The sequence below is a fragment of the Acomys minous genome, assembly GCF_964271855.1.
Source record: "Acomys minous genome assembly, chromosome: 2".
In the NCBI taxonomy this organism is placed as follows: Eukaryota; Metazoa; Chordata; class Mammalia; order Rodentia; family Muridae; genus Acomys; species Acomys minous.
Window position 1 is genome coordinate 102,482,440 of NC_140484.1, and position 26,028 is coordinate 102,508,467.

The window sequence follows — 26,028 nt, forward strand, 5'->3', positions numbered from 1 at the left end:
GACCCTGTCTCAAAACAACAACAACAACAACAACAACAACAACAACAGTACAAATAAACAAAACAAAAAAAATTTTTACATGGCAAAACTAAAAGAAAGAAATGGAAAAGTCTGCAAAGGTGCCAGGTCCCTTCTCAAAGAAGTGATGTGAGCTCAACTTCAAGACACAAGTTGAATTCCCTACAAGAACTAACATGATGCCACATGGGGAGGGGGCTTGTGGAGGGGAGACTGCACTGCAGGGCAAAGGGCATGGAGGGAGGAGACGACAGACAGCCTCCCCCCCCCCCCCCCCCCGCCCCATAGACCCAAGCGAGGCTCCAGTCAATGCAGGCTCACCGGTGGGGATGGTCCTGCCCTGGATTTTGTCTGCCCACCCGGCGAAATATCTGAAGGTCTTGATGCAGCCCTCCAGGTCGATGAAGAAGGCATGAAGGAATGGCTTGCCGGTGTCCATGGTCTCCAGGGTCTGCAAGGGTGAGATGGGCACCTTTAGTAGATGCGGCTTCCTTTCCTCATCCAGTTACTTGGTAAGGAGAGGGATGCGGGAGAAAACGCATGCCTGGCGCATAGCTCTCTAGCCCTCAGCCCTTACACAGCACTTCAGGAAGCCTGTCTCTACAGTGAAATGGACCTGCCCCGCTACTGCCAAGGACCGTCCACCCCCTCACCCAACCCCCGCTTGATTGCCAGGAGCTGAAGCATGGGCACCGTCTCCATGGATGTGCATTTAAAGGCGTGCTGGGCGCCATCCACCCTGGCATTTGCCCTTCCACCCAGAGCACGGCGGTCTTCGTGATTCCATCCAGACCCAGGAATTCATGCACCCTCCAGCCCCCCACCCCCGCCCCCACTCAGGGAGCTTCCAGAAGGTTGGCTCTAACAGGAGGGTGGCTCCTTTTCATTTTAACAAAATAGAAAGGGCAGACGTTGGATTTCCCTTCTCAGCCGAGCTGGTCAGTGCGGCAGTGGAAAGAATGATGGTGCACAGGAGGGTCAGGCCACCAGCACAAAGATGTAATGCTTTCCAAGAAGGCCGCCGCCGCTGGCCGGCCGGATGCGGAAACAGAGTAGGGAGGGCAAGCGAGCTGGACTAGGCAGTCACCCAGGCTGGGGTGCTGCTGCTGCTCAATGTTGGTATTCTTTTCTATTTCTAGCCCGGGTGAAAGAAACTTCTTTTGTCCCTCACACAAGGAGCCCCCGGGGGAGAACTCGGCTGAGACCTCCCCTTATCTGGCTTCACAGAAAAGTAGCCACCCCTACACGTTGCCTGGGGGTGGATTCCTGAGGAAGCTTCCATGGGGCTAGATGATGCCAGAGAGAGAGGAAGTGCTGCCTCCTCATTCCGACCCAAAGCACTTGCCTACATCTTATTGTGTGCTAGATGTCTCTGGCACAGGGATTCCCTGAGGCTGAACAACCAGCCACCACTAACTTTGCAGCTATCTCTCACTTATCACCTGAGATAGGCCACCATCCCTCGGACATTTGAAAGACTTGAAATGTTCAGGGATCTTCTGTCTGAGCTTTGCTTCAGAGACAATTGAAAGAAAAACCACTTTCTGCGTGTGTGGTATGCACGTGTGTACATGTTCATGTGTGTTGTGGACACATGAGCATGTGGGTGTGTATGCATGTAGAAACTTCTCTCAATTGTTCCACACCTTACTCTGGGGGCCTGGAGTTCACTGATTTAGCTGGAATGACTGGTCGGTCCACTGAGCTCCAGGACCCTCCTCTCCTGCCGTGCCTCTGTGATGCTGAGGCCCTGAACGCATCCTCATGTGGGTGCAGCTAACACTCTGTTGACTAAGCCATCTCCCTAGCCACAGGAACAGTTGCTTCTGATTGACACTGCCTGAGCGTCCCCAAATGTCTTTCACCTCAGTTTCCTCTGCTGTAAGATGAAAATATTAACAGTTTCACCCTCTTGGGGCTGGTGTGAGAGTTAAGGAAATTGGGGGACATAACCCTCAAATCCGTGGCGCCCTGCAGTGGCACACAATTGTCCAGGTGTGAACTGGTGGACAGTCCAGCTTTCTCTTATGCACTGGGCAGGTTCTTGGTGATCCTCACTGTGTCCCTGAGGAGGAAGGACTCAGCCTTGCTGAAGATGACAGAACTTGGCTAGGTCTGAGTGCCTGAGTCCTACCCTCAGCATCAACAACTTGGAGGCTAACGTGACACCCACCTCCTGTACCCTGGGCCCCTGCGAATTGGCATCCAAGTCGGCGCTTTCGTTTTCTGAGGAGAAGCCTGGCACTTGCAAGGATGCCCAGCTCTGGGCAGCTCCCAAATTCGTGGCCACATCTGTGCACGAAGCTAAGGGTTGGTCTGTTCTTGGTTTTGTTGTGATAAGGCAAGGGAGAAGATTCTGATGGAGCACTGTGGGCAAATTTGGGACATGGCAACCCTCTGCCTCCCATTCTGGATTTCTACCCTGGCTTGGTGGACTTGTACAAGGACCTTACTTTTTCTGGGCCTCAGCATCCTGACTTTGAAATGAGATAACATGTACTACAAGTGCAGAGTCTACAAATCAGGTCCGTGGAGGGCATCCAATAAGCATTGCCTACAGATGTTTAAATTGTTAGTTTAGGCAAGCAAGATTGCTTAGTAGCGAAATAACTCGAATTTTCTGCTTTGGCTGTAAAGAACCTGTACAAACAAAATCCAGTTCACAGTAAATTTAAGCAGAACATTCTTCAGAAGGGAAAGGTGGCTAAGGAGATAGCTCAATGGGTAAGTGTGCAAGTGTGAGGAGCTGAGTTCAATCCCCAGAACGCACGTTTGAGAAAAGCCAGGTTTGAAGGCACAGTCTTATAACTCCTGCATAAAAAAGGGGGTGGAGGGGGGGAGAAACAGATCCCTGGGGCTGACTGGTCAATAACCCTTGTCTAATTAGTGAGCTCCAAGCCAATCAGAAATTCTGTTTCAGAAAAACACACACCAAAGTGGGTGGCTCCTGTGGAAACAACACACGATGGTGACTTCTGGCCTCCTCACACACATGAAACGTGTGCATGCACATCTGCACTAACATGGCTTGTCAGCCTGACATGAGCTAGAATCAGTTGCGAAGAAAGAACCTCAAGTGAGAAAGTGCCCTCACCAGATTGGTCTGTACACAAGTCTGTGGGGGCATTTTTTTAAAAAAATGAATGAGTGATGAGGGCGGGGCCCACAGCTCACCATGGGCCATGCCAACCCTGGACAGGTAGTCTTGAATGGTATAAGAAAAGAGATTGAGCAGGCTGTGAGGAGCAAGCCAGTGAGTAGCACCCCTCGCTGGCCCCTGCTTCAGTTCCTGCCTCCAGTGCCTGTCCTGATTCCCCCGGGTGACAGAGTGTGACCTGACAGTTGTAAGCTGAGACAAACCCTTTCCTCCTCAGGTTGCTTTTGACCATGGTGTTTTATTACAGCAACTGAACCCCTGACTAAGACATGTATACATGCACAAAGGAAAAAAGAAAAAAAGATGGAGAGAAGAAAGAGATGGCGAGGGTGGAGGAGGAGTTGGTAAAAAAAAGGAGGAGGAGATGGAGGAAGAGGAAGAGGAGGGGGAGGAGGAGGAAGTAGAGGAGGAGGAGGAGGGGGAAGAGGAGATTGGAGTTTGGTTAGAGGACTGAACTTGGGAAATCAAGTGTTATCTCTAGCCTGGAGCCCACGGCTATGTACCTCAGCCAACCCCAGGCTTACTTTCTTTAGCCTATTAAGAGAAATACACACCTTCTCACAAATTTAATGTGTCTCAACGTTCTAATGCTACAGGACAACCGAGTGCTGGTACGGTTGCCCTGAATGCCACTGTGCTCAGACTGCCAATGCAAGTCCAGAAATGACACCTAAGTCAAAAGGTTTAATCTCCTGTCAAGGAGGAGCCCTGTGTGGCACCTACCTGAATGAGCACCCAGAGGGCCAGAGCTTGGGCCCAGGGTTTCTCAACAAAGCTAGAAAGTCACAAGCCACCAAGCTCCCTGTCCTCCCCCCCACCCCCACCCCCTGTGACATCTGGTTCCAAACTTTGAACACAGAATAAACACCCAGCTCCATCAAACCATCGAGCTTGGTGAGAGAATGCGGCAGAATAAAGCACTTCACTACTCAAAAAGGCAGGAAACCGTATGAAGGTGGAGAGCAGCGAGGGGCACCCGCCTATGATGTGGTCAGAGGTTTCAAAGCCACATTTCCCAGTCATTCTCACGTCCCTTTAATGTTGGGGCCAAGAGCTGGATCTTATTTCTTTCGAGCAACCAGGTTGTAGTGGCAGGACTAACACGCCGAGTGGTGTCCCCATTTCCTCCACCTGCTTCTGTCTACTCCCAACAGGCTGTAGGACCAGGGCGATGGGGCAGGAGAGGAAGGTGGCCTTGCGGCTGCCACAGATGGCACTGACACTTGAGGACAGGGCGGGGAGGGTTGCCCAGGGCACATCCTCTTGAGCCTGCTATTAGTACTCAGGGACATTGCAGACTGATGAGCTCATGGGGGGGGGGTGGGAGGAGGGAAGGACAGAAATGTTTTTGAAAAAGCCAGTTTGGCAGCTTGAACAGTGCGGCTGGTTTTCAGTGCAGGAAGGAACCAGAGGCTCTCTGGAGCTTTTACTCTGGGAGGGAGGAAGCTACACTCACTCAGATTTGTTCCCGAAGGAAACAGAGCTCTTGCTATCTGCAGACCTCTCTCTCTCTCTCTCTCTCTCTCTCTCTCTCTCTCTCTCTCTCTCTCTCTCAGAGCTCCCCTAGCCCCAAGGAATATACTCAGGACAAAAGCAAGGCAGTGCTGTGGCCGATACTGTTCTTTAAAAGGATGGCTACTCTCCTGGTTTTCAACATCAGAAAAACAAAAACATTACCAAAAAAATAAAAATAAAAAACCGAAGACTAAAACGGAGATGTCCCATCGTACAAACTGGGCCTCAAGGTTTGAAACAAAAAAAAATTTTTTTTAAACCAACAAATTGAACCTTACAGCAGCTAAAGCAAAGGCTGTCATGATTTCGAGACTCTGTGGGACCAGAGACATAGCTCTCAGTACAGGTGCTTGCCCTTAAGCCTGAGGACCTGAGCTGGACCCTTGGGATCTATATGACAATAGAAGCGAACCAACTTCTGAGAGATGCCCTTTGACCTTCACACCTACGTACACTGTGGCAAGTGCACACCCACACACATGCACCCACCCATCCCCCACAAATAATAATGACTAAAAAAATATTTTAAAACAAAAGACTTCTGTGGGCCCAGAGATGTCTTCTGCTCATCTACCTCAGGACCAAAGGAGGGCTGCATCTTGCTAATAAATAGGCTTTCAGCTTATTAATGACTCCCCAGCCCTGAAGTCTTTCTATACAGCCCCCCGGGCAGGTGGTTTTTGATAAAAACAAGCACCTCACTGGTGCTTACTGTATGCTGGGGACCCTGTTGAAGATTTTAAATGGCTCTTGGTCACAACACCCGGATATCGTTATCTGTGACATTTCGCTTGAAGAAATAAATCTCGGCCAGGTAAGAAACTAGCATGTAATCAGTAAGAGGCAATGCTGGGCTCTGAACCCAGAGCTTTTATGCTGTGCACCTTCCTATAATCAAATCTTGTTCCTACCAACATTCTGGTTGTGCTCACCACTGTCCTGTTCTGGGGTGATACAGGAATGCATTCCAATAATGCAAAGACTTTGATTTTCTATAAACGGTATCGTGTGTTTTTAGTAACTTAAAAAAAAAACTACAACCAGAACATTAGGTCTGTGGTTTCATGTATATTATATAATGCCTGAAAACTGCAGGTAGCGACTAACCCCTTCATACATACTTTTTTTTTCCCCTCTACTGAGTTTCCACAATAAAGCTTAGCTTGTAAGTCACCGTAAGGGATGAGAAGCAGTCACTAACAAAAGTATAGCAGCTCACTGTGATGCAAGGCCAATTGGTTATTTCTAGAATTTTTCATGTGATTTTTTTTTTTTTAGGGCTAGGGTGATTCCGGATTACTGAAACTTCAGATAAAGGGAGACTGGCATAGCTATAATGAGGTTAGATATACATTTGCAAGGAAGCTAATGTGAAGAAGCCAACAGTTACTACATCAATGTCCAGGTGAGGTCGGGTGACCCCAACCTCTGGTCACCTGCTGCGAATGTCTCTACTCTGGGAAACCGCTGAGGCAGCTGAACTTCCTTTATACAGCTTGACCAAGAAGCTGAGCTACAGGCGGAGGAAAGCCTGACTTCAAGATGAAAAGGATAAAGTCCCGAGGCATAGACACCTACTACCCACATCCAAAGACCAAAGAGGTCCATAGCCACACAAAACAAGCACCTCAGATGTTTCCAGCCACATCCCCATGGGGACAGGTCCCTCCATGAGGGGAATAGGGAGGACAGTCCTCCCCCACCCCCACCCCCACCCTGCCACCTGCCCAGTGCCTGTACTTACTGCCAGGATAGCACGGTCCCTTTCTATAAGATCAGCCAGCTGGTGCAGCAACTGGCCTCGGCTCAGGGCATCCAGCCGGCGCCAAGGGGAGCCCCGCTGGAAGGCAGCTTGTGCGGCTTCCACAGCCTTGTCCACGTCCGGCTGCATGGCAAAACAATAGACAGAGTGGTCACTTTCCATGCATCTGTCGTATGAGGGCACAGAAAAGAGCAGTGTCATACTGTGGAGCCCAGAAAAGAGGTGCAACCCAGCGTGTCAAAGAAACAAGTTCTTAAACGCCTTCAGTGACTTGGGAGCCACCAAGTGATTTTTTATTTTCTTTACATGGTAAGTCATTTTTTAAAAAAACTATTTCTGTAATGGCCAAGTATTAATGTTTTATAGAGTTGTTGATCGCAAATATTTTTCTTGATGACCCAAGTCTAAAAGTTTTTTTCCAGGCCAGGGAGATGATGGCTCAGCCAGCAAAGGGCTTGCTAGGAAACCCTGATGATTCAAGGTCAGTCTCAGGGTCCAGGATGGAAAGAGAGGGATGACTCCCCAAAGTTGCCCTTTGACCTCCCGGTGAACACAGGAGTGTCTGCAGTCACATACAGGACACAGACACACACACAGACACACACAGACACACACAGACACACAGACACACACACACACACACACACACACACACACACACACACAAATAAAAATCTGAAAAGATTTTCCGTATGTCAACTTCATTTCAACACACACAGAGACCACCATTTTGCACGCTAGGGAGAGCAACAACCACAAGTGTGTGTGTGTGTGTGTGTGTGTGTGTGTGTGTGTGTTTGGTTTTTTGTTTTTTTAGACTGAGAATTGAACTAGAGCCTTGATTGTGCTAGACAAGCCTTCTGTTACTGAGCCTTGCCACCCTGCTCTCAGTCTTTAAAAGAAGGCTGAGAGGCATGCCCAGGATGGGCATCTCTCCTCATCTCAGGAGAACGGGCTCTGAGGATCTGGTTGCTGATAGGTATTGTCTCACTCTACACAGAGCCTGTGTCCCTGGGGTTGGATGTGGCAGGTAGCTGATGCTGAGCCCTAGCCAGGAGAGGCCTCTGCCAAGACCATCTCCAAAGCCTTCTCAGGATGAGGGAAAGCTTTGGCAAAAAGAAATGCTGGCCACTGTGGTTCTTGTTCTGGACCCTGGGCGGAGGCCAGGGCTGCTCCAGCTGTGGGAGATGGGGCAGCCTCTGTCTCTGGGTGTATATAGCAAAGTGTCCGTTCAGATGACAGGAAGAACTGGAGCCCTTCACAGGGTTCCCACTTTCCTCCTGGGATATCAGCCTCACGCCCTCTCTTTAGGCCCTCCCAGCTCTTCCCCATTTCTTTTGCTTTTCAGTATAAAGAACCTATGGGAAGCTGGTCTTCTAAGCAGTTTATGCAGGCGAGCCACTGTGCATCATGCACAAATAAAAGATGTCATTTGTAGAAGAAAACCCAAGTCTTCATCACCAGCATACCACTTATTTCGCCCACTTGGACTCACCAATGCACATATTAAGAACACCTAGCAGGGCAGTAGTGGCGCACATCTTTAATCCCAGCACCCAGGAGGCAGAGGCAGGCAGAGCTCTGTGAGTTTGAGGCCAGCCTGGTCTACAGAGTGAGTCCTCGGACAGCCAGGGCTATTACACAGAGAAACTCTGTCTCAAAAAAAAAAAAAAAAAAAAAAAAAGAATCTGTTCAACAGGTATGGTGATACACACTTATAACTTCAGCACTTGGGGGCGGGGGAGAGGCAGGAAGAGTAAGAGTTTGAGGCTAGACTGCTCTAAATAGTGAGACCTTTCTCAAGAAACCAAGGGCTGAGGGTATAGCTCAGCATTGGAGTCCTTACCCAGAATGCAAAGGGTCCTGGGGTTGGCCTGCAGGGTGCAATCTCAGAATGGGGTGCGAGGTTGGGGGGTGGGGGGAGGAGGAGGAAGAAAAGAAAGAAAGCGAAATGGAGGAAGGCAAGAGTGGTGGTGAGGGGAAGGGATGGGAACAGAAGCGAGAAAGGAAGGTGAAAGAAGGAAGAAGAGTGGAAGGAAGGAAGAGAGAAAAAGAGGAAGTGGGGAGGAAGACAGGCAGGCAGGCAATCCACCCAGTGCTCTGGCGGTTTAAGCGGAGGGGCATGCTTTTCTCCTTTCTGCACAAGGCTGCTGCCCTAGTGTCTTTTCTTCAGAGGCCTTTCTATTTAAACTACATTTGATGGCCTTGACAGGTAAAAGGGACACATGCCGAAGTCCCTTCAAGGCTGTGTGATAAAGGAGAGCTTATTCTAGGCAAAAAGGTCTGTGCAGACTACAGCCTCACACGGATCGAGTGAGTTTCCACTACCAAAGAAATGGAGCAGTCACGTGATATATGACTACCTCCGCCCCCCCCCCCCCCCCACAGGCTCATTTGGGAACATCCTCCCCACCCTTGAAGCCTTTTTTATTTTTTTTTAAAAAAGTGTCTCCTGCCAGAAGGCTACTTTTGGTGAAACACACCAGCAGGAAATGCCTTCTGGAAAGACTCTTTAATGCTTACAGGTTGAAATAATTGATTAAAAAAAAAAAACAAACCAAAACCCTTCCCTTTAGCTGTGTGATGAAGACAGCTGAGGTCATTCTCAGAGATGGAGAAACATCCATCAAAGATGGTGACTCTTTGCAGAGGACCATCTGTAACTGATCCCGTGCTAGGCTGTGTCTGAGCTGCACATACCAACTGGCTGCTGGGGTTGCCCTGGCCCTACCTGGAGGTGGGCCCACGCGTCTCACAGCCAAGCCGCAGAGCTTCCTCAAACTTCATTTCTCCCTAATTGAATTCTTACAAAGGTGGGGGGGGGGGAAACCCACCTTATCGCCTTCTTCCACCTCACATATTTTCTCTAGAGTCGAAGGGTTGTACGTGGCAAACTTTTTTCCACTCTTGGATTCGTGCCAGTCGTTGTTGATAAATATCTAACCAGGAAAGGAAGTGTAACAAATTAGGTTTAAATCAAAATCATACAGCTTCAACATGCTGAGGAACTTAGGTAACGTCTTGTCCACCATCTTCCCGACTCCTCCCCTGGATGTTTTATACATGAGACCCGGAGTGGGGAGCAGGGCACAGAAGCACACAGAGGGACCAATTGGGAGCAGAATGAGTTTAAAGTCCTCTAGAATTGTTTTTCTTTTTTTTTTTTTTCTAAATGCTAGCTTTGTGGCATTAGCATGGATTTGCCAAGGAACCCACTGAATTAAATGGTTACGAAGAGTGCACGTTGAAGCCTGCACACTTGTAGGCTTTAGGGAAAGGCTGGGGGCGGGTTTGTGTATAAATCAGCGTACAGTCGGCCAGGTCCCAAAAGGCGGTAAGCTACGCACACTCCTTCCGCCTTCCAAGTAAGACCCCCTTGGACCTAGGTTTATTCGAGAGCTTCCCATAAATCCTGAAGCTTCCTTAGGCCATGTGGTGGCATTGGCTCTGCATCCTCCTCTACGGTTGTTTACTGTCTGGGGCCTTTTACAAAGCCAGCGTTGGAACACAAAGCTAAGTATCTGGGTTACAAACTTTTTAAATTACTTTAAATGACATAGTAAACAATCATTTATATCTAGAAATAAGTAACTCACACACACACACACACACAAAGATTGTTTTATAAAAGCCTCAATTATCCAAAACATAGCTGAAAATACAATATTTAAAAACGAATTTACCACATCGGTGCACTGAGACCCTTTGTGTTTAATCTCCACTATATTCTCATCTCTAATCGCCTTTAAAATGTGGCATTAAAATATGTGGCTTTTGGGGGGCTGGAGAGATGACTCTGCATAATGAACACTGGCTGTTCTTCCACAGGACCTGGGTTCAACTCCCAGCACCCACATGGCAGCTCACAACTGTAATTCCAGTTCTACGGGGTCCGACACCCTCCCTCACACAGACATTCATGTAGGCCAAACATCAATGCCTTTTTTTTTTTAATGTAGCTTTTGGAAAGAACCAGAAACAGAGAGGACAGCTAACACACAGAGCAAGTTCTGATGGCGAAGAAGGCCCATCAACCTGGTGCTGTGTAGGTTCCAGAGCCTCCTTCATGCAGCCCCCTGAAGAAAAGGCCGTCAGGCGCCTGACTGCTACAGCCTAACGCACATCACGTAACTTTATGCAAGTTAGTAAAATGGTAATAGTAACTGTGTCACTGCCGACCGAAGTCGATTCATTTGGAACACACGACGGTTCCCCTGATGACAGCAGATGAGAGAGAGAGAGAGAGAGAGAGAGAGAGAGAGAGAGAGAGAGAGAGAGAGAGAGAGAGAGAGAGAGAGAGAGCAGTGTGCATCTTCAGGCTCTCTTGCGCATGCTTTGAAGCTTGGGTATCAGAAGGAAACCAACTCGGGATCAAACGGACAGCAGGCTTGGTCTAAGCGGGCGAGCAGCGGCTACCCGCGACCCTTAATATAGCGGCGTTTTGAGCTGCGCATGGAGTTGCAGTGGGACGTTGCCATCTAGCTTCGGAAGCTCAGCACCTTCCATGTGAGGCCAGGCCCCCAGGGAAGCACGCGAGGAGGAGGAGGAGGCCTGGCTACGATTACAGGTTTATTCTCCCAGCTGAAACCAAATCCAAGAGTTCACTTTTGCTGCGCAGCAAGCAATTACTCGGCAACAGCGAGAAATTAATAAGCAGGGAAAGAGTTAAGTCATCGCAGAGAGGAGAGTGGAGCCGGGAGCAGGCCCATTTGAAGGAAGATGAAATTTCGTCGGTTAGATGATAGAGACTGTCAGTGGAAATTGCTGATTCTAGGTCCTTCCTGGTATCAATTCCAAGGGGGAGGGAAAATGAGAAGGTGGCAAAACGGAGTCTAAATAGCAGGGGATGGAGGCAGATTGCAGTGATCAGATGTCTGCTACATGCACCTCATCGCTGGGCACACTCTTCAAAAACTATAATAATAATATTATATATATATATACATATATATATATATATATATATATATATATATATATATCAGTTGTTCATGACATTGATTCCTAGACCTTGCAATCCAGCAACCTCCAATAAAAACTTCAGCCTGGCAGACCATATTTCTCCACCGTAGTGTTTCTCACTACAGTAAAGCTGTTGTTTTCATTACCCCACGGCTGGCTTTCTTTCCGCTAAAGCAACTCATACACACAACCGAGGAAACGGGCCTGGCCCACCACCACTGCTGCAGGCTGAACTCTCGTGAATCATAACGCACTAGCTGACGGGTCTAGAAAGAAAACATCGCCATTGAGTCGTGGACCAGTAGGAACAGGACGTTATTGAGATACAAGGTTAAAGATACCGTGTGATGCAGACAGAATTCACAGCTTATTAAAGGACCTGGAAGGTACAGGATAGAGGCAAAGGTGGTGGTCACACAAGACAACCCTGCTGGCATTGGTTCCAGTTACTTCCATTGGACTCAGCTAATTTCAAAGTGACTACGTTTTCAGGAGATTTGGGGGAATTTTACTTTTCATTAAAGAGATGGTAACATTTTGCATTTTGGTGAGTTAAAAACCTTGGAAAAAGAGCCTCTGCTACTGGAAGAGATTTTTTATAAAGAAAGGTGGGTCCCTAAAATAGAGGGCGTGACGGTCCTCTAAGATGAGCATGGGAACCCCCCTCCCCCAGAGGGCCCTCCCTCTCCTCATCAGAATCCTTCCACATGACCCTGTGCCCACTGTAAAAATTTGAGAACAAATGAAAGAGCTTTGGTAAAGTCATCCTTCAGGAAGTTGGTAAATCGGCTGCCATGGCCTGGCCTCAAACCAGTCCTCCATGTTGGAGAGGAACAGTGAGTCGGGAATACCGCACAGCCTTGCTGGCTTGCACGCTTCACGGCCGACTGTCCTGGGCCTGGATTCTGTTCCGAATCCTTGGCTTCCTCCCTTAGCGCAGGATGCCCTGACGGTACACTGCTCACCTTGGCCTTTTAAACATTATGGGAAGTCTCTGGAGAAGCGCACAAGGAGCAAAGAGGGAACAGACAGAACTAACAAAGGGTGGAAGGTGTCGCTGGGGCATCAAGCAGTTGGATCAAGTGTCTCCTGGAACAAGCCAAGGACCTCCAGCTCTCAGTCTCCTGCATCTCACCATGTTTCCTCAGTCTCCCTCAGACACACCCGAACCTTCAACCCACAAGGCGGGCAAGGAGGCCTCTGTCAGGACAGCGATCTCTCTAATAACTTCCCAGGGAGGCTGCATTGGTATCTTTAAAGTGTTACAGGGAATCGCCTAGAAAGAGGCAAACTTGTCCTCCCGTGTAGCCAGACAATTGTGGGAAGACTCCACAAGATTCTAAGCAAAGAGGCAATCCTGCTCCCTCTCTGGCGGCTGTGGCAGTTTACAGAACTGTAAAAACAAAACAGAACCGCCACCAGCAGAACGAGAGAGCCGATCATCACAGTGTGGGTTTGAAAAATGAAGCCATTATTCCCACGGTTCCCAGACCTGATGTTGGAACTCTCCCTCTGAAGCTGATACGATTAAGGAAACTACATTTTTAAAAAAATTTCAGTCCTCCCAGGGCTGTGCCTCTCTTGATTACACAGCCTTCCTTGGGAAAACAGTTCGTGTAAATGTCATGCAATTTATATGTCGGCATGGCCAACTTTGGGGATTAAGTGCCAACAGATCGGAATCTGAAGGCCACACATAGCGGCCTGCCACTTTCACCTTTTGATTAAAATCATTCGAGAGGGATAATTGCCACTTTTGAAAGTAAAATTGATGGGAGCTGTTTCTAAGCATCGTGTCAGCTGGAGTTGGGAGCTATGGATAAGATGTGAAAAATAAGAGGGCTTGAAATTTCCAGACCTGAAGCCAAAAGCTGCCCGGGTCCCTCAGATGAGGCCCATTCAAACAGCAGGCACGGAGCAGCGCACCACCTCAGAGCTTAGACTTAGCTGTTCTTCCTCCAGGAGCCTGCACGGTTCTCAGACATCACTATTGTTGGTGCAGCTCAGGGCAGGTGAGCTAGCCACTCTGCCTGTTCCAGCCTCCCAGGAAAGGGCACGGTGTCTGGGCCTTGTTCACCTGGCAGCTCAGCTTCCCTAGGCCCAGAGTGTTCTTCAGTGATCTCCATCTTTCCCTCTCAGTTCTGCTGGTAAATTGGGTTCAGGCTGAGCACACAGAAGGTACCAGACCCTTCTCTTGCCGCCCGGGAAGACCTACCTTCCTTCCAATTGCCGTTCCCCGATGTAGTTCATACTTGAAACTAATCTTGGAGTCCTCAGAAACCTCTAGCCTTCCCACAGCCCAGGTCCTTCAGCCTAGAAGCCTTACAGCCAAGAAGTCACCGCGGGGGGCCCAGTCACAGCTAGCTGCAAGCACCAGCGTTGAAAGTGGGCGGTGGCTCGGGCACATCGGGGCCTCTGCAGGCTGCAACTAGGCAGTTTGGGCGCCGCCGCACTGCCTTGCTCCTCCGGCTTTGAGGCTTAGATCACCCAGCGAGAGGCGCGAGTTCCCACTCTGGGTGCCCCTACCACCCCAATAGTGAGGTTTCCGAGGAGCCGACCCCACCAGAGAGACACTTGAGGTGTGGGTAGCTCCCTGTGGTCTCCCAGCAGGTTTGCCTCCTGGTTTCCGCTTTCCCTACCAGGGATCTCTCGGCGAGGGAGTCTGAGGCGGTCATGTCGAAAGGGCACCCTCCTCACCTTGGTGAACTTCACCTCCAAGTTGCGAATGGGGCGCGGCAAGACAGGAGGTTTCCCATCCGGCTGTCCGTTTTCCACAGCCCCGTTGGTGGTGGCCATGGCTGGTTCGCACTCTCCGGTCGGTGTCCCGGACGCACAGGCTCTGCTTAGGCTGTGCGCTGCCTACTCCGGGTGACAGCTCCGCGCCTTTATGCAGCACCCCACGCCTCCCGCCCAAGGGGGCCGCCTAATTGGCTGCAGGATGGAGGAAGGGAGGGCGGGCGCGGGAGGGGAGGAGGGGACCCGGCCGCGGTAGCCACCCCTTCCACTGTCCCTTCCCCAGCCGGAGCCGGACGGTCCTGGCCCGACCTCAGCTGCGGCTGGAGTGAGCTCTGCGCATCGCGGGGCGGCCATACCATGGACTCCTGCAGTCCTGAAGGAACTTAGAGAGGGACAGCAGGGCCCAGAACTTCTAGGGTTCAGACCCCGGTCAGGCAGGCTCGCAGCGACCTCAGTAATAGGCCTTTCTCTCAGGGCCATCAGAAGACTTTGTCGGAGCCACCTGCGGGCTCCCGGACCGCCACAGCGGCTCCCCATACTTGCCTAACTTCTGCCGGGGCGGGAGTGAAAGCTAGCTCTGGGATCCTGCTGCGCAGGGATCTGGACGCCTTGCGGCCACCACCCATCGCTGCCTCGACTTGGGGTCCAGCTGCCAGACGCCCGTGCTCCATCCTTCCCAAGCTAGGGCAGCCAGCGGCCGGGAGGTCCGTTCTGAGCCAGGCTGGCAGGCTGTTTACACCCACAACAGAACGCAAAAGCTAGGCGACAGCTCTTATATACCGCACCGTGGAGCCTAGTGGCTGTTCGTCCTACGACCTTCATAAACATACACTACCCTCAGGCCCAGCCCAACGGAGGCAATTAGTTTAATGTTTGAAACGTATAAACTGAACTTCCATTTTAAAAATGAAAAACAACAACAAAAACAAACAAGCAAACAAAAACTCCCAGAACAAAAGTCATGAGATCTTTGCAGCTAGTTGCTTTCAGACTCCGAGCTCCTAATGTTTATATTGCTCAAAACTGCCAAGAAGGGGTTGGGTTTAGGGACGTCCCACACCTCTTATTTCGCCATTTAGGAAACACTGCTTTCATCCCAGGAAATAGACTTCAACTCCAGGTGAAACATGGGAAAGCTTCTCACGCAGGTATAGGGTGGCTGCATCAATGAGGCTGGAACTTGCCACAGAAGTTGTTTAAACCTCACAGACAGTCTCAGCCATCTCTTTCTGTGAGAAATCAGTAACGTAGCTTCCCTCTGTCTGCTCTAAGGACTCAGTGTCCGTCTCTGCTCTCCGTGTCCTTCCTCACTGGAGCATCACTAGGCATCCTTCTGGACAGTCAAATAAGCTGCAAACCTTTAGAGCTCCGCCCTCTCTGATGGTGGGAGGGTCTTGTGCTGTTACGTGCTGCCCCTGCAGGTGAGACTGGGGCATAGCTGCCTACGGGGGTGGGGGGTGGGGATGGGGTGGGGGGTGGGGGGCAAATGAATAAAGGACTGACAGAAATCTGAGACTCTGTCCTTGACACTGACACTAGGGTCACCAACCCGCTTACTTCATCTTTCCTGCCGCTTTCTGGGCTCCCTGTGTGTGTGGCTGGTCCCATGACTCCCACCTTGGTCAACTGAAAACATCTGGGTGTCTCACACACCAGGGACCCTGGATGCTGAGTCCCACCATCTGAGTGCTTTTGAAATACTGAAAGACCTTCCCCTGTGCAGGGGCTGGGAGACCAAAGGCTGGCAGTTGTCAAAAAGCCTACAGGAACTCCCATCCTACAAGTTTGCCAGGGATCCTGCCTGGAGTTTCAGTTTGACAGGTCATTGAGCTAACTAAGGACCATGGAGGCTCACAGAGACTGAATCACCCACCAAAGAGCATGCATAGACTGGACCAGACCCCCTACACATATGTAGCTGATGGGCAGCTTGGTCTTCATGAGGGTCCCCTAGGATTAGGGCAGTGTTATCTCTGACACGGACTCTGTTGCCTGCTTTTGGATCACTTTCCCCTAGCTGGGCTGCCTTGCTGGGCCTCAGTGGAAGAGGATATGCTTAGTCCTGATGTGCCAGGGTGCTTTGAGTGTGTGTGTGGGGGGATGTTTCCTCTTTTCTGAGGAGAAGGGGAGGGGGGAAGGGGGAAGAGAAAGGGGCTGGGAGGAGAGGAGGGGAGGGGGCTGTGATAAGGATGTAAAGTGAATAAAATTAATTACTTAGTTAATTAAAAACTGCAAACTCTGAAAATATGCAGAGGACATTGCACTTTTTCCATAATTGTTGGACTGATGGAGGAAGTAAATGGGATTGAAAATTAGAACTCTGCTCCTTTGGGGGTAAGAGCCTGGTTGTTTTAAGGTGGACAGCTGTCACTCTGCCAGCCACAGAGTAGGGAATGCAGGTTGCCTCAAGTCGCACCCCAAAACTCCTCCTGCCCCACGGCATCTGGAGAGTCCTGGAGCTGGTGGCAATGCAGCTGGTGGCAGACAGACTGGGCTCACTGTCAACTCCTCTTGCCAATTCCCACGTGACCTTGAGGAGGTCGCAGCAAAACTCACAACCGTAGACTGACCTTTCCTGTGGTAGGCAGTTCCCAAAGAGCAGGTGTGTGTGTGTGTGTGTGTGTGTGTGTGTGTGTGTGTGTGTGTGTGAGGGGGATGGGTTTGGCTCTGGGCTTGTCCTGACTGGAAGGCTCTTCCTCCACTCCCCTCAGCTTGCCACTCACCAGTCAGGGAGAAGCTGAGATGCTCAAGTTCCCATTTTACAGATGAGCAAACAGAGGCAGGTGGATACTTGCCCTGGACCTCATTGTCTTGGAGGAACCAAAGGCAGACTGTGGGAGCGGGTGGTGTAGGATATGACGAGAGGTTTCTTTTCAACTTCTCTGTCACATTTATTCACCCGAGGATGTACCTGTGTCCCAAGGCGGCCCCATGTCACCTGATGCACTAAGTGGGAACATCCCTTCTGGTTGTGTCTACTAGGAACCAATGCTCACAGCCTTGGCCACAGGGACATGGCCCTAGTGGTTAAAGAAGGAAGGTCTCATTTACTTTGTACAGTGGGTCACCAGGTGTTTGGGAGTTTCCTAAACATTGTGGTTGGTGAGGGCTCAGCCTCCTTTCCTTCACATCCCTTCCTCACACCCAGCTGTGCGTTCCTGGGTTGGACACCTGAGCTCTGAACTTTCATTTCCTTTTCTGTAACCCTCTTCTCACTTCCCAGTGCTTGGGGAGTCTCAGGCAAGATAACACTGGATAAACTGTAAAGTGCTGTACTCATGCCTGTTTTTTTTTTTAACTGCAACAACTTTAATATATGCTATTGGAGCTGGAATTTACCGAGGCTGCTGGCACCAGACTTGCCCTCCAATGGATCCTCGTTAAAGGATTTAAAGTGGACTCCAACTCACGCCTGTTCTTAATTCTCCCATTTTCCCTCCTAACAGACATTTCTCCTCAGAAGCCAGCATCCAACCCTCACTTCTTCCTGCCTCGTGTAGCTTTCCCAGCCTGCAATTTTCTGCTAATTTCACTGTTTTTGTATTCAGATTGGTGGTGCTGGCACTGCCTAAAGCTTGGCTTCTTGGTGGGTGTGTCATGTGATCTGGGGCTATGTTGGAGGCTTGCTTGTGTGATAAACATTTAATAAAAATAAGCACCATGGAGGTGGTGTGGAAAGATGTATTGGTTCCCAGCAACTACACGGCAGCTCACAACTGTCTGTTACTCCAGTTCCAGGAGATCTGACGCCTTCGTCTGGTTTCTGTGGGCACTGCACATATGTGGTACACATAGGCAAAGTACTCATACATATGTAAATAAGTAAATAGATTTTTACAAAGCACGGGCACAGACGGGATGGCTCAGTCATTGACACACTTTCTGCACAAGCGCCCCTGTACCCATGTAAAAGCTCTTCACGGCAGCATGCGTCTGGAATTCCAGCACTAGATAGGCAGGTGGGAAACTGGCAGCCCCCCAGAGTTCACTGGCCAGTCACTCTCACTGAAGTGATGAGTTTTGAAGAAGAAGACATCTGATGTCAACTTAAAGAAAACAGTGACAGAAGAGGTCAGATAACCTCCCTCACATCCCAACCCAGTTCCATTTTCAAACCGTGCCTGTTTGTGGGAACTGTTGGCATCTGTAATAAACGTAATTAATAACGGGAGGGACAGAACCCGTACTTTATTTTATCTTATTTCAAGTCTGGTGTCTGAGCATCTGTGAGGGGTGGCTGGGCTTCCTGGGGGGTCTCTAGCATCCCAGGGTTAACCATCCGATCTCCTTACCCAAACCACTCCCCAAACCACTCACCTCACTCAGCGAGTAGGCGGACATCTGGCCCAGTGCAGGCACACCGGTGCACATCCCTAAGGGCTTTCCAGAAAGCTAGGCTTTTCCCGTAAGGGAGGTCTTCAGAGTGAAGGCAGTGCAGTTCTTAGGTGTCCTCTGGGCACTCAGTCTTCTTGGCTATCAATGGGGTTGACAGGTGGCCCAGAACCTGCCAAGGTTGATTTCACTGTGAGTATTTCCTTGCTACTATCACTGAAGCAGAGTTTGTATTTGGGGGGACAGAGAGGGGTGTTGTCCAGTGAGATTAAATAGGTTTGAACAGGCAACTTCTTATTCTTCAAACTTTATAATAGTTACGATTCATCAGTGGGCCTGTGGGGTGTACAGGTTACTTTTGGGAATTACAGAACATGCAAATGAATCTGTTTCCCTGTGTTCTCCTGGCTTGCTTTCGCTGTGGTAAAATGCTCCGATCAAAAGCAACTTAGGTGAGTGAGGAAAGGGTTTATCTGGCATACTCTTCTAGGCCACAATCGGACATCAAGGGAAGTCAGACACGAACTCAAGGAAGGGATCCGGAGGCGGGAGCCGTAGAATAATGCTGCTTATTGACTGGTTCAATGGCTTCTGCTCAGCTTGCTGCTGCTTTTCACATACAGCCCAGATCCACCTGCCTAGGGATGGTGCCGCCCACAGTGGGCTGAACCTTCCCCTGCCAAGGAAGACAATCTTTCACAGACATGATCTTAGGCCAATCTAATCTGGGCAATTTCTCAATTAAAATTCCCTCTTCTAAGACGATTCTTAGTTGTTGTGTCAAGTTGTCAGCAAAATTAGTTAACCCAAGCATTAATCAGCTTTCTGGTACTAGGGCAAACAACTGATGAAAAAAGTTAGATTTCAGCTCATATTTCTGTGACCCCTTGGGCCTCTTTCCTTAGGCCCATGGTGAGGTAGGACATCGTGGCTGGAGTAGGTAGCAAAGTTCACCTCACATTGACTGGGAAGCAAAAGAAAGGGGAAAACCCAGGAATGAGCCAGGGCCCTAATACCCTCCTTTAGGGCTTACCTCCGATGACTACACATCCTTCCATTAGGCCCAGCCTACTAAAGGTATCCCTGCAGGATGAAGACCAAAGCTGTAACACAAGGGTCTTTGGGGGTTCATTACATGCTCCGTGTAACCATGGGATCCAGGATCATGAGAGTGAGCAGCAGCCCACGTAGAAGGAAAACGAATTTACTGATGCAAGCAAGGAAAATGTTGAAGGGCTACCCTACTGCCTCTTGCAGCTGCTTTCTCCTCAACTCCGCTGTCCCTTTTTGATCCCAAGGAAATATCTTCCACATAAACACACATTAACCTGAGGTAAATCAAACCCCAACCAGGCAGAAGCAAACAGAGAACTAATCATATAGAACCAAAGAGAATACATCACAATATTTGTGGGTCTGGCCTTGATGAGACCTCACACACACACAAAGCTTGACAGTACATGGCTTCTGGAACTTTCCTGCCCTTCCAGCGGTTAGGAGTTGTGACAAGGCCAGGAAAGAACATGTGGGTAAGGATGACAGCTGGTTGACCTTCCAATTTTCTCTTCTTTCTGGCCATAAGAAACCCCACATTATCAGGGGCAGCAGCATGTTTTGATAAAACATGTTTATCATCTTCTCTTGCAGGCAGAGGTGGTGAGAGAAATATAAGCTGAAGTCTTGGCTTGAGCTTCCATGGGAGAGAGTCAGGTCAGAGACTCTTTCCTCCCCATTGCCTGGAACACAGGCGTGAGGGCTAAGGCTGCAGCAGCCACCCTGGGACAGTTAAGCACTTCTGACCTGGAAGTTTGAGATAAAGAATATGGAGTAGACACATAGAGGAAGAATCTAGACCCTGAAGGGCCTGGAGCCAGCCTCTCCCTCTGGATGCCCTTCACTTGGTTTCTTCCATGTGAGAAAGGTCATCCCTTGAGCTGCCTGTATGAACCCAACCCACCACTATGACAAAACATAATAACTACGTCATTTTATATCAGTAGAACAGCCTATTTAAAAAAAAAAAAAAGGTTCTCTCTATCTCTGCTATCTTGAGCTTAACCAAACGCCCTAGGGCTAGCAAAATGGCTGCCAAGTTCTACCCCTTAATTTGACTCCTGGAGCCCACCGGAAAGAGAGAGATGAACACACACACACACACACACACACACACACACACACACACACACACACGATTTTTAAGGTGGTATAGATGATGTAGATTTATATAGGCACTTGAAAATGACAAAATGAACCCTTAAATGGAATACATGAATCCACTTCACATGTTCATTTGCAGCTTTATTGCCTAAACTGGACAGTGGGATCCCACCTAAAGACTAGCTTGGGCTGGGCGGGCAGCGCCCCTGCCCCCATACTATGGCCCCTTCCTGGTGCCTGCTGTGTTCTAAGGGAAGCCCGGCACTGGGAGAATCGCCCTGAGTGCCAAGGTTTCTGTGCCACCCAGCCCCAGAAAGACGCTTGTCTGGGCTGTCACTCACTCTAAGGAATAAGAGGCCAGAGTTTCAGCTTTAAAATATACAAACTGTGACACTAATGCCTGCATCTCTCTCCTAGCACCCCACCCTTCCCAGAAGTACCACTTGGCATTCCCTGTGACACAAGACATTGTGTGCAAATGTCTTCTTAGACATATTGTCAGACTCGAGGGGCTCTAAAGTTCAAACCAAACTCGAATGTTTTAGCTTTTGAGCTCATTTTGATGAGGATGAAACAGGCTTCCTGGTTAGGAGAGAAAGTGTTAAGGGGCTGATAGAAGAAAGGGGCTAGGGAGAGGCTTGCAATGCAGGATGATTCTCACTGAGCGATGGTGTGCGCTTGGGCCCATGTGAATCAGACACACACATATTAAATTTCCTTTGAAATCCACATGGGTGTAAGAATGTCGGGAAAGGGGACTTAGTGGGATACATTTGCCAAACCCAAAATGTTTGAAAAATAATTTGAGTATGCTAAGGTTTGGCAAATCACTCTCCGGTTCATCCCTCCTGGCCCCACGGTGAGAAGGCTGTCCCCTGGCCCTCAGCTGGGACATGCTGTAAAAAGAGCACAGATTTCCTCAACATCTTCCCTTGGAGTTTTGCCACTACTTGGATCCTGGGGTGGAGATGGGGGGGGGGTCAGGGGTTGGGGGGTGACTGGTGAAGTCTGTGCTGTTGTGCGGTTTCCTGAGGGGTCCTCCTATAGCGACACCTTCATTGTGAATTCATTGGCAGAGTTTACACTCCTCTGCATAGCACAGCGTGTAAAATACACCCCCGCCCCCTCTCCCCCCCCACTTTGTGCTGTTCTTCACCTAACTCTTTCACATGGCATTATGATGGTCCTAATATCCTCACCTGTGCCCAGGGGGACTGGTTTAATGAGTGACTACAACACTTTCCAATTTATCATGCTTTTCACTCTTGCACAGGCATTCATGCACTGGGTTTGCATTGTATTGTATCAGGATGTTACGTATCGGATGTTTTGAGTTACCATAAACATAGTTTATCAATTAAGAGATAACGGATTAGGTGGAGTGTAGTTTCCATTGGTGATAGTAAGACAGCATAAATATTAGTCATGAAGCACAGGCCTCGCATGGCTTACATGTGCATCTGGCTAACTCCACAGAGACTTCAACCAGTAGCGAATGTCTGCCCATCTTTTATCCCGTGAACCATTCAGTGTGCCTTTGCACCTGCTCATGTCCCAGCGATTGCCCTGCACTTCCTCTGTTGGCCGCTAGATGTCACGGGTCCAAGTTGAGTACGAAATTGTCACTGAAATGTATTCACTTCCCAATTATAATCAAATCGCTGTATAAGAGCTTACTGAAGCCACAGTTCCCCAAACTTCAGTGTTGCCATTGACCCAATCAGAACTGCTCCCTCACGTGCTTAAACACGGGTCCTACGGATTCTGGTGCCGATGAGTACCTAGGAAGGCATGTGAAAAACACCTCATTTATTAGTAAACTCTAAGATAGAGTCTCAGAATTTTTTGAAATCAGAAGGACATTAGGTGGCTGTCACAGCCCAGGATGAACTTGGTCCTGACACCTGCTCTTTGTCATCCTGCTTGTCTGCTGAACTTGGGGATAATGCTTTCTGCCCAGCTTAGGGCTCACACAGATTAGAGAGCAGTTGCGATGTACCCAGTGTACAAGAAGCGCTCAGTGCAGCCAGACTCTTGACTGAGCCAAAGGGAAGCACCCTCCTCAGTACCCACCTGTTCCTCACTCCTCAAAGCTTCTCCCAAGAGAAGCAAGCAAGAGCTCCAAAAAGTAAGCATGCCAAGAGATTGCAAAACAAACAAACAAAACAGTTAAGGTGCCAAGAGATGCTTTGTGTGCACGTGGGACAGCTCGGCAGGCTGTTGGTAAAGGTTCTTGCCGGGCACTTGTGAGCTTTGTCACCTGACCTCAGAGTCCTCATCTTAAAGCGATGCTGGGGCCCGCTCCTGGAATGGAAGCTCTGACTGCCGTTCTCGGTGTGGGAAGGCCAGCCGCTGCCTGGTGTGTGTTGGGCGGTCTGCTTATGACTCTTGAAACCCTCTTTGTAGAGCTATAGACTCCAGTCCCTTCCTTCATCACAAGCCAAGAAACTCCTCTCAGCCCTTCTAGAACTTTTTTTCCTGGTCTTCTTTGTGAGAAAAGCCACTGGTGGTTTTCTGTAGCTGCAGAACCATGTGAGAAGCCATCACAGGAGAACTCGGTGAGCATTGTGTAGGCATATGTGTTGTCTGACATTGCAGACACTTTAGAGTATTTTCTAGAAATCTCCAGGATTGGCCTTCTAAAAACCCAAACTGTCCCTGGCCCATTTCTCTTTCTCATTTCATTTGGTCATGAGTCAGGGATGATTTTTCTCTAGACTCAGGAGCAAAGTAGTTTCCTAGGTTATCTCTCAGGCATTGCTTGACATTGCCATGCTGTGTAGAGAAGGACCATCAGTGCACCTTGATTGATTAGTTATGTCTCCCATGGACAAAGAGATGAATCCAAGTGCAGGAAACCAGCCTGTCACTCTGGAACATGCTTAGGAATCTGGGATCTTGTTGCTGGACACGTTCCATTCAGAGTCAGAGGAGCATCTCAGGAGCTGGACATTGTAGCTCACTACCAATACGTAACTAACAGGCCTCCTCTCTACGTCAGCACTGTCTGGGTGCTTTGTGAGTGACACAGACTCTTGGGCCCCTTTCTGAGACTCGCTGAGGCAAAACTCTGCAAGTTGATAAGTTCTCCTGAAGCTTCCGATGAGCACGGAGTGTGAGAAAAGCTGCCAGGCCTGGAGCTGTTCATTCTTTTGATGAAAGCAGGTTGGCCCAACCGCATCAGGATGGCTGAAAGAAATCTCTCTGCCTTTTTCAAGTTTCATCTTATTTTCAGTCAGGATGACATCGTGTGCCTTTGTAGGTCTAAGGAAAGTTCAACACCCAGACCAGACCCCGCTCTTTGGAGACACTTGAGTCTGCCAGGAGCTAGCTTTAGAGATTTTTAGTTGATAAGATTTTTTATAAGAGCCAAGGTCACAGTGTGTTCACTGGTCAAGGTCAGGGTTAGCTTTGTTCCCAATGAGATGACACAGAGGGTGCTCACAGGGAAGATAAATTTTTCTGAGCCATCTGTGGGAAGGCTGGCCTAGAAAGATAATCAGTCCTCTGTTTGCACATGCGCTGTAGTTGTTGGTTCAACCAACACAGATCCAAAGCACTGAGAAGAAAGGGCATAGTACTAGATATGTCCATCAGTCTCTCCTGTTACTATTTCCTGAACAACAAAGCATGACAGCTACCTGCATAGTATCACATTGCATTAAGTATTGTAAGTCACGAGGGATGGTTTACTCTGCCGAAGGATGTACACAGGTCTGTGTGAACACCACATCATGTACTGCAGGAGGTTGAGTATCTGGGGATTTGGGGTCCTGAAGGATATCTGTATTGCATAAAGCATGGTGAGTATGATGCTTTTAAAGTATGATGAGCGATCAAGAAGGAAGGCTGCAAGACAGTGCCGCAAGCACTGATGCTTCTGTCTTCATCCAAAACCTCACTTTAATTGTTCTACAAGTGTTAGCCCTAACCCAACTTAAAAGACCAAGACCCAAGACGGAGCAAGCTGGGACTTCTGCTTGGCCCACACTACTCTTCTGATTGACCCTGACTCTTAGTTTTCTGCCCTCGGGTCCACTGCTCACATTGGAAAAACCTCCCAGATGGACCTTTCTGTCTGTCCCACAGCTACCTGTGCTGTTTGCAGACCCAGATGTCAAGGTCTTTCTGTCCCTGAAAACACTGTCATTTGGCTCCCACCCCAGGGTGCTTGCCTTCTCAGTCTCACTGCCTTCTTCTTTGGATATTTACAGGACCTGTCTCTTCCCACTGTGGCCCTACAGACAAATCTTCTGTCCCCTGAGGACTCCCTTGACCAGCTTGTCTGGGATGACACATCCAGGTTTCCATCTGCCTGTCTCTCTTTATGGCTCTGTTATACCTTTTCTATTTGCTCACTGTCTGGACTTTTGAATCTCCAATGGAGGTTTCTGGCCTCAGAGATGCTCCTACTAGCCATGAGGGTAGAGCCTTGGCCCGGGACAATTTGACTCTGGATTTTCCATGAAGTCCCAAAGTATTGACAAGGCTCCTTAAGTATAGGGCACGCTCACCAATGGGAATTGGATAGAGAAAGGAAACGTGTCAGCTCAGGACCCCCAAGACCAAGTTCTCAGTGCAAAGATTTATTTGCTCCAGAAAGAGGGATAAGCGGAAGGGAACAAAGGAGATGGAGGATAGGGGGTGAGTGGGAGGGGTCAGGGGTATTTGTTCCAGGGGATGGGAGGACTGAACCAAGGGCTGCCTCTGGATAGAGAGGAGACAGACACGGCAGATAAAAACAAATGATGGTTTATGAAGCTAAAATGGGAAACCCAATGTTAGGATGAGGTGTTTAATTTTTAACTGGGCATGTTAATAAGGTGAGCCCAAGGGGGCTTTTGATTATGGGACTTCAATACTTTGATACCTGAACCTTGGTAGTCAACCTCAGGAGGAGGAAGTGCTCGATTAACAGGATATACCTTGGTGGCTAGCTTTAGGAATGTCATCTAATGGGCTTTAGCAAGGTAGAGGGAATTGAGAAGAAGGGCAAGGCCAGCCAGACCCAGGCTCAGCACTCTCAAGCTGGCCAGAATCCCTTCAAATAGTTTATTAGTAGGTGTGTGGTAAATACATCAGAAATAATATTCTTTCTAGAATAAATGAAAATAGGCTTATGTTGGAGTAGTGAAAAGCCATCCCCTGCTATTTCTGCCCATGCTTAAGATGATAGTGGATGAAACAACGTCACTGGCTAGCCCAGTGCTGCAGTGCTGGTATGAGACCACAGCCATGTCCAAAACTCTGTCCCTTACTTTGTAGCCAAACACTGGAGCCACAGGACAGGCCATATCCAGAGCCACAACGCTCAAGTCAGCAGAGACTGAGCTGGGATGAGGAGGGACACCAGGGTCCCAGTGCAGTGTTGTATAGCACGGAGATCCAT

General features: G+C 49.2%; 1 protein-coding gene across 1 annotated transcript in view; it reads right to left on the reverse strand.

Moving 5' to 3' along the window:
* Nucleotides 1–14,845, reverse strand: part of ALDH1A3 (aldehyde dehydrogenase 1 family member A3) — a 35,618-nt gene extending 20,773 nt beyond the window's left edge. Inside the window, exons 1-4 of the mRNA XM_084773347.1 lie at nucleotides 14,112–14,845; nucleotides 9,287–9,391; nucleotides 6,435–6,575; nucleotides 340–469 (exon numbers count right to left, since the gene is read on the reverse strand). Coding sequence (XP_084629473.1) covers nucleotides 340–469; nucleotides 6,435–6,575; nucleotides 9,287–9,391; nucleotides 14,112–14,210 — 475 coding nt within the window. The 5' untranslated portion in view covers nucleotides 14,211–14,845. The remainder of the gene's footprint in view (nucleotides 1–339; nucleotides 470–6,434; nucleotides 6,576–9,286; nucleotides 9,392–14,111) is intronic.
* Nucleotides 14,846–26,028: the final 11,183 nt, after the last annotated feature.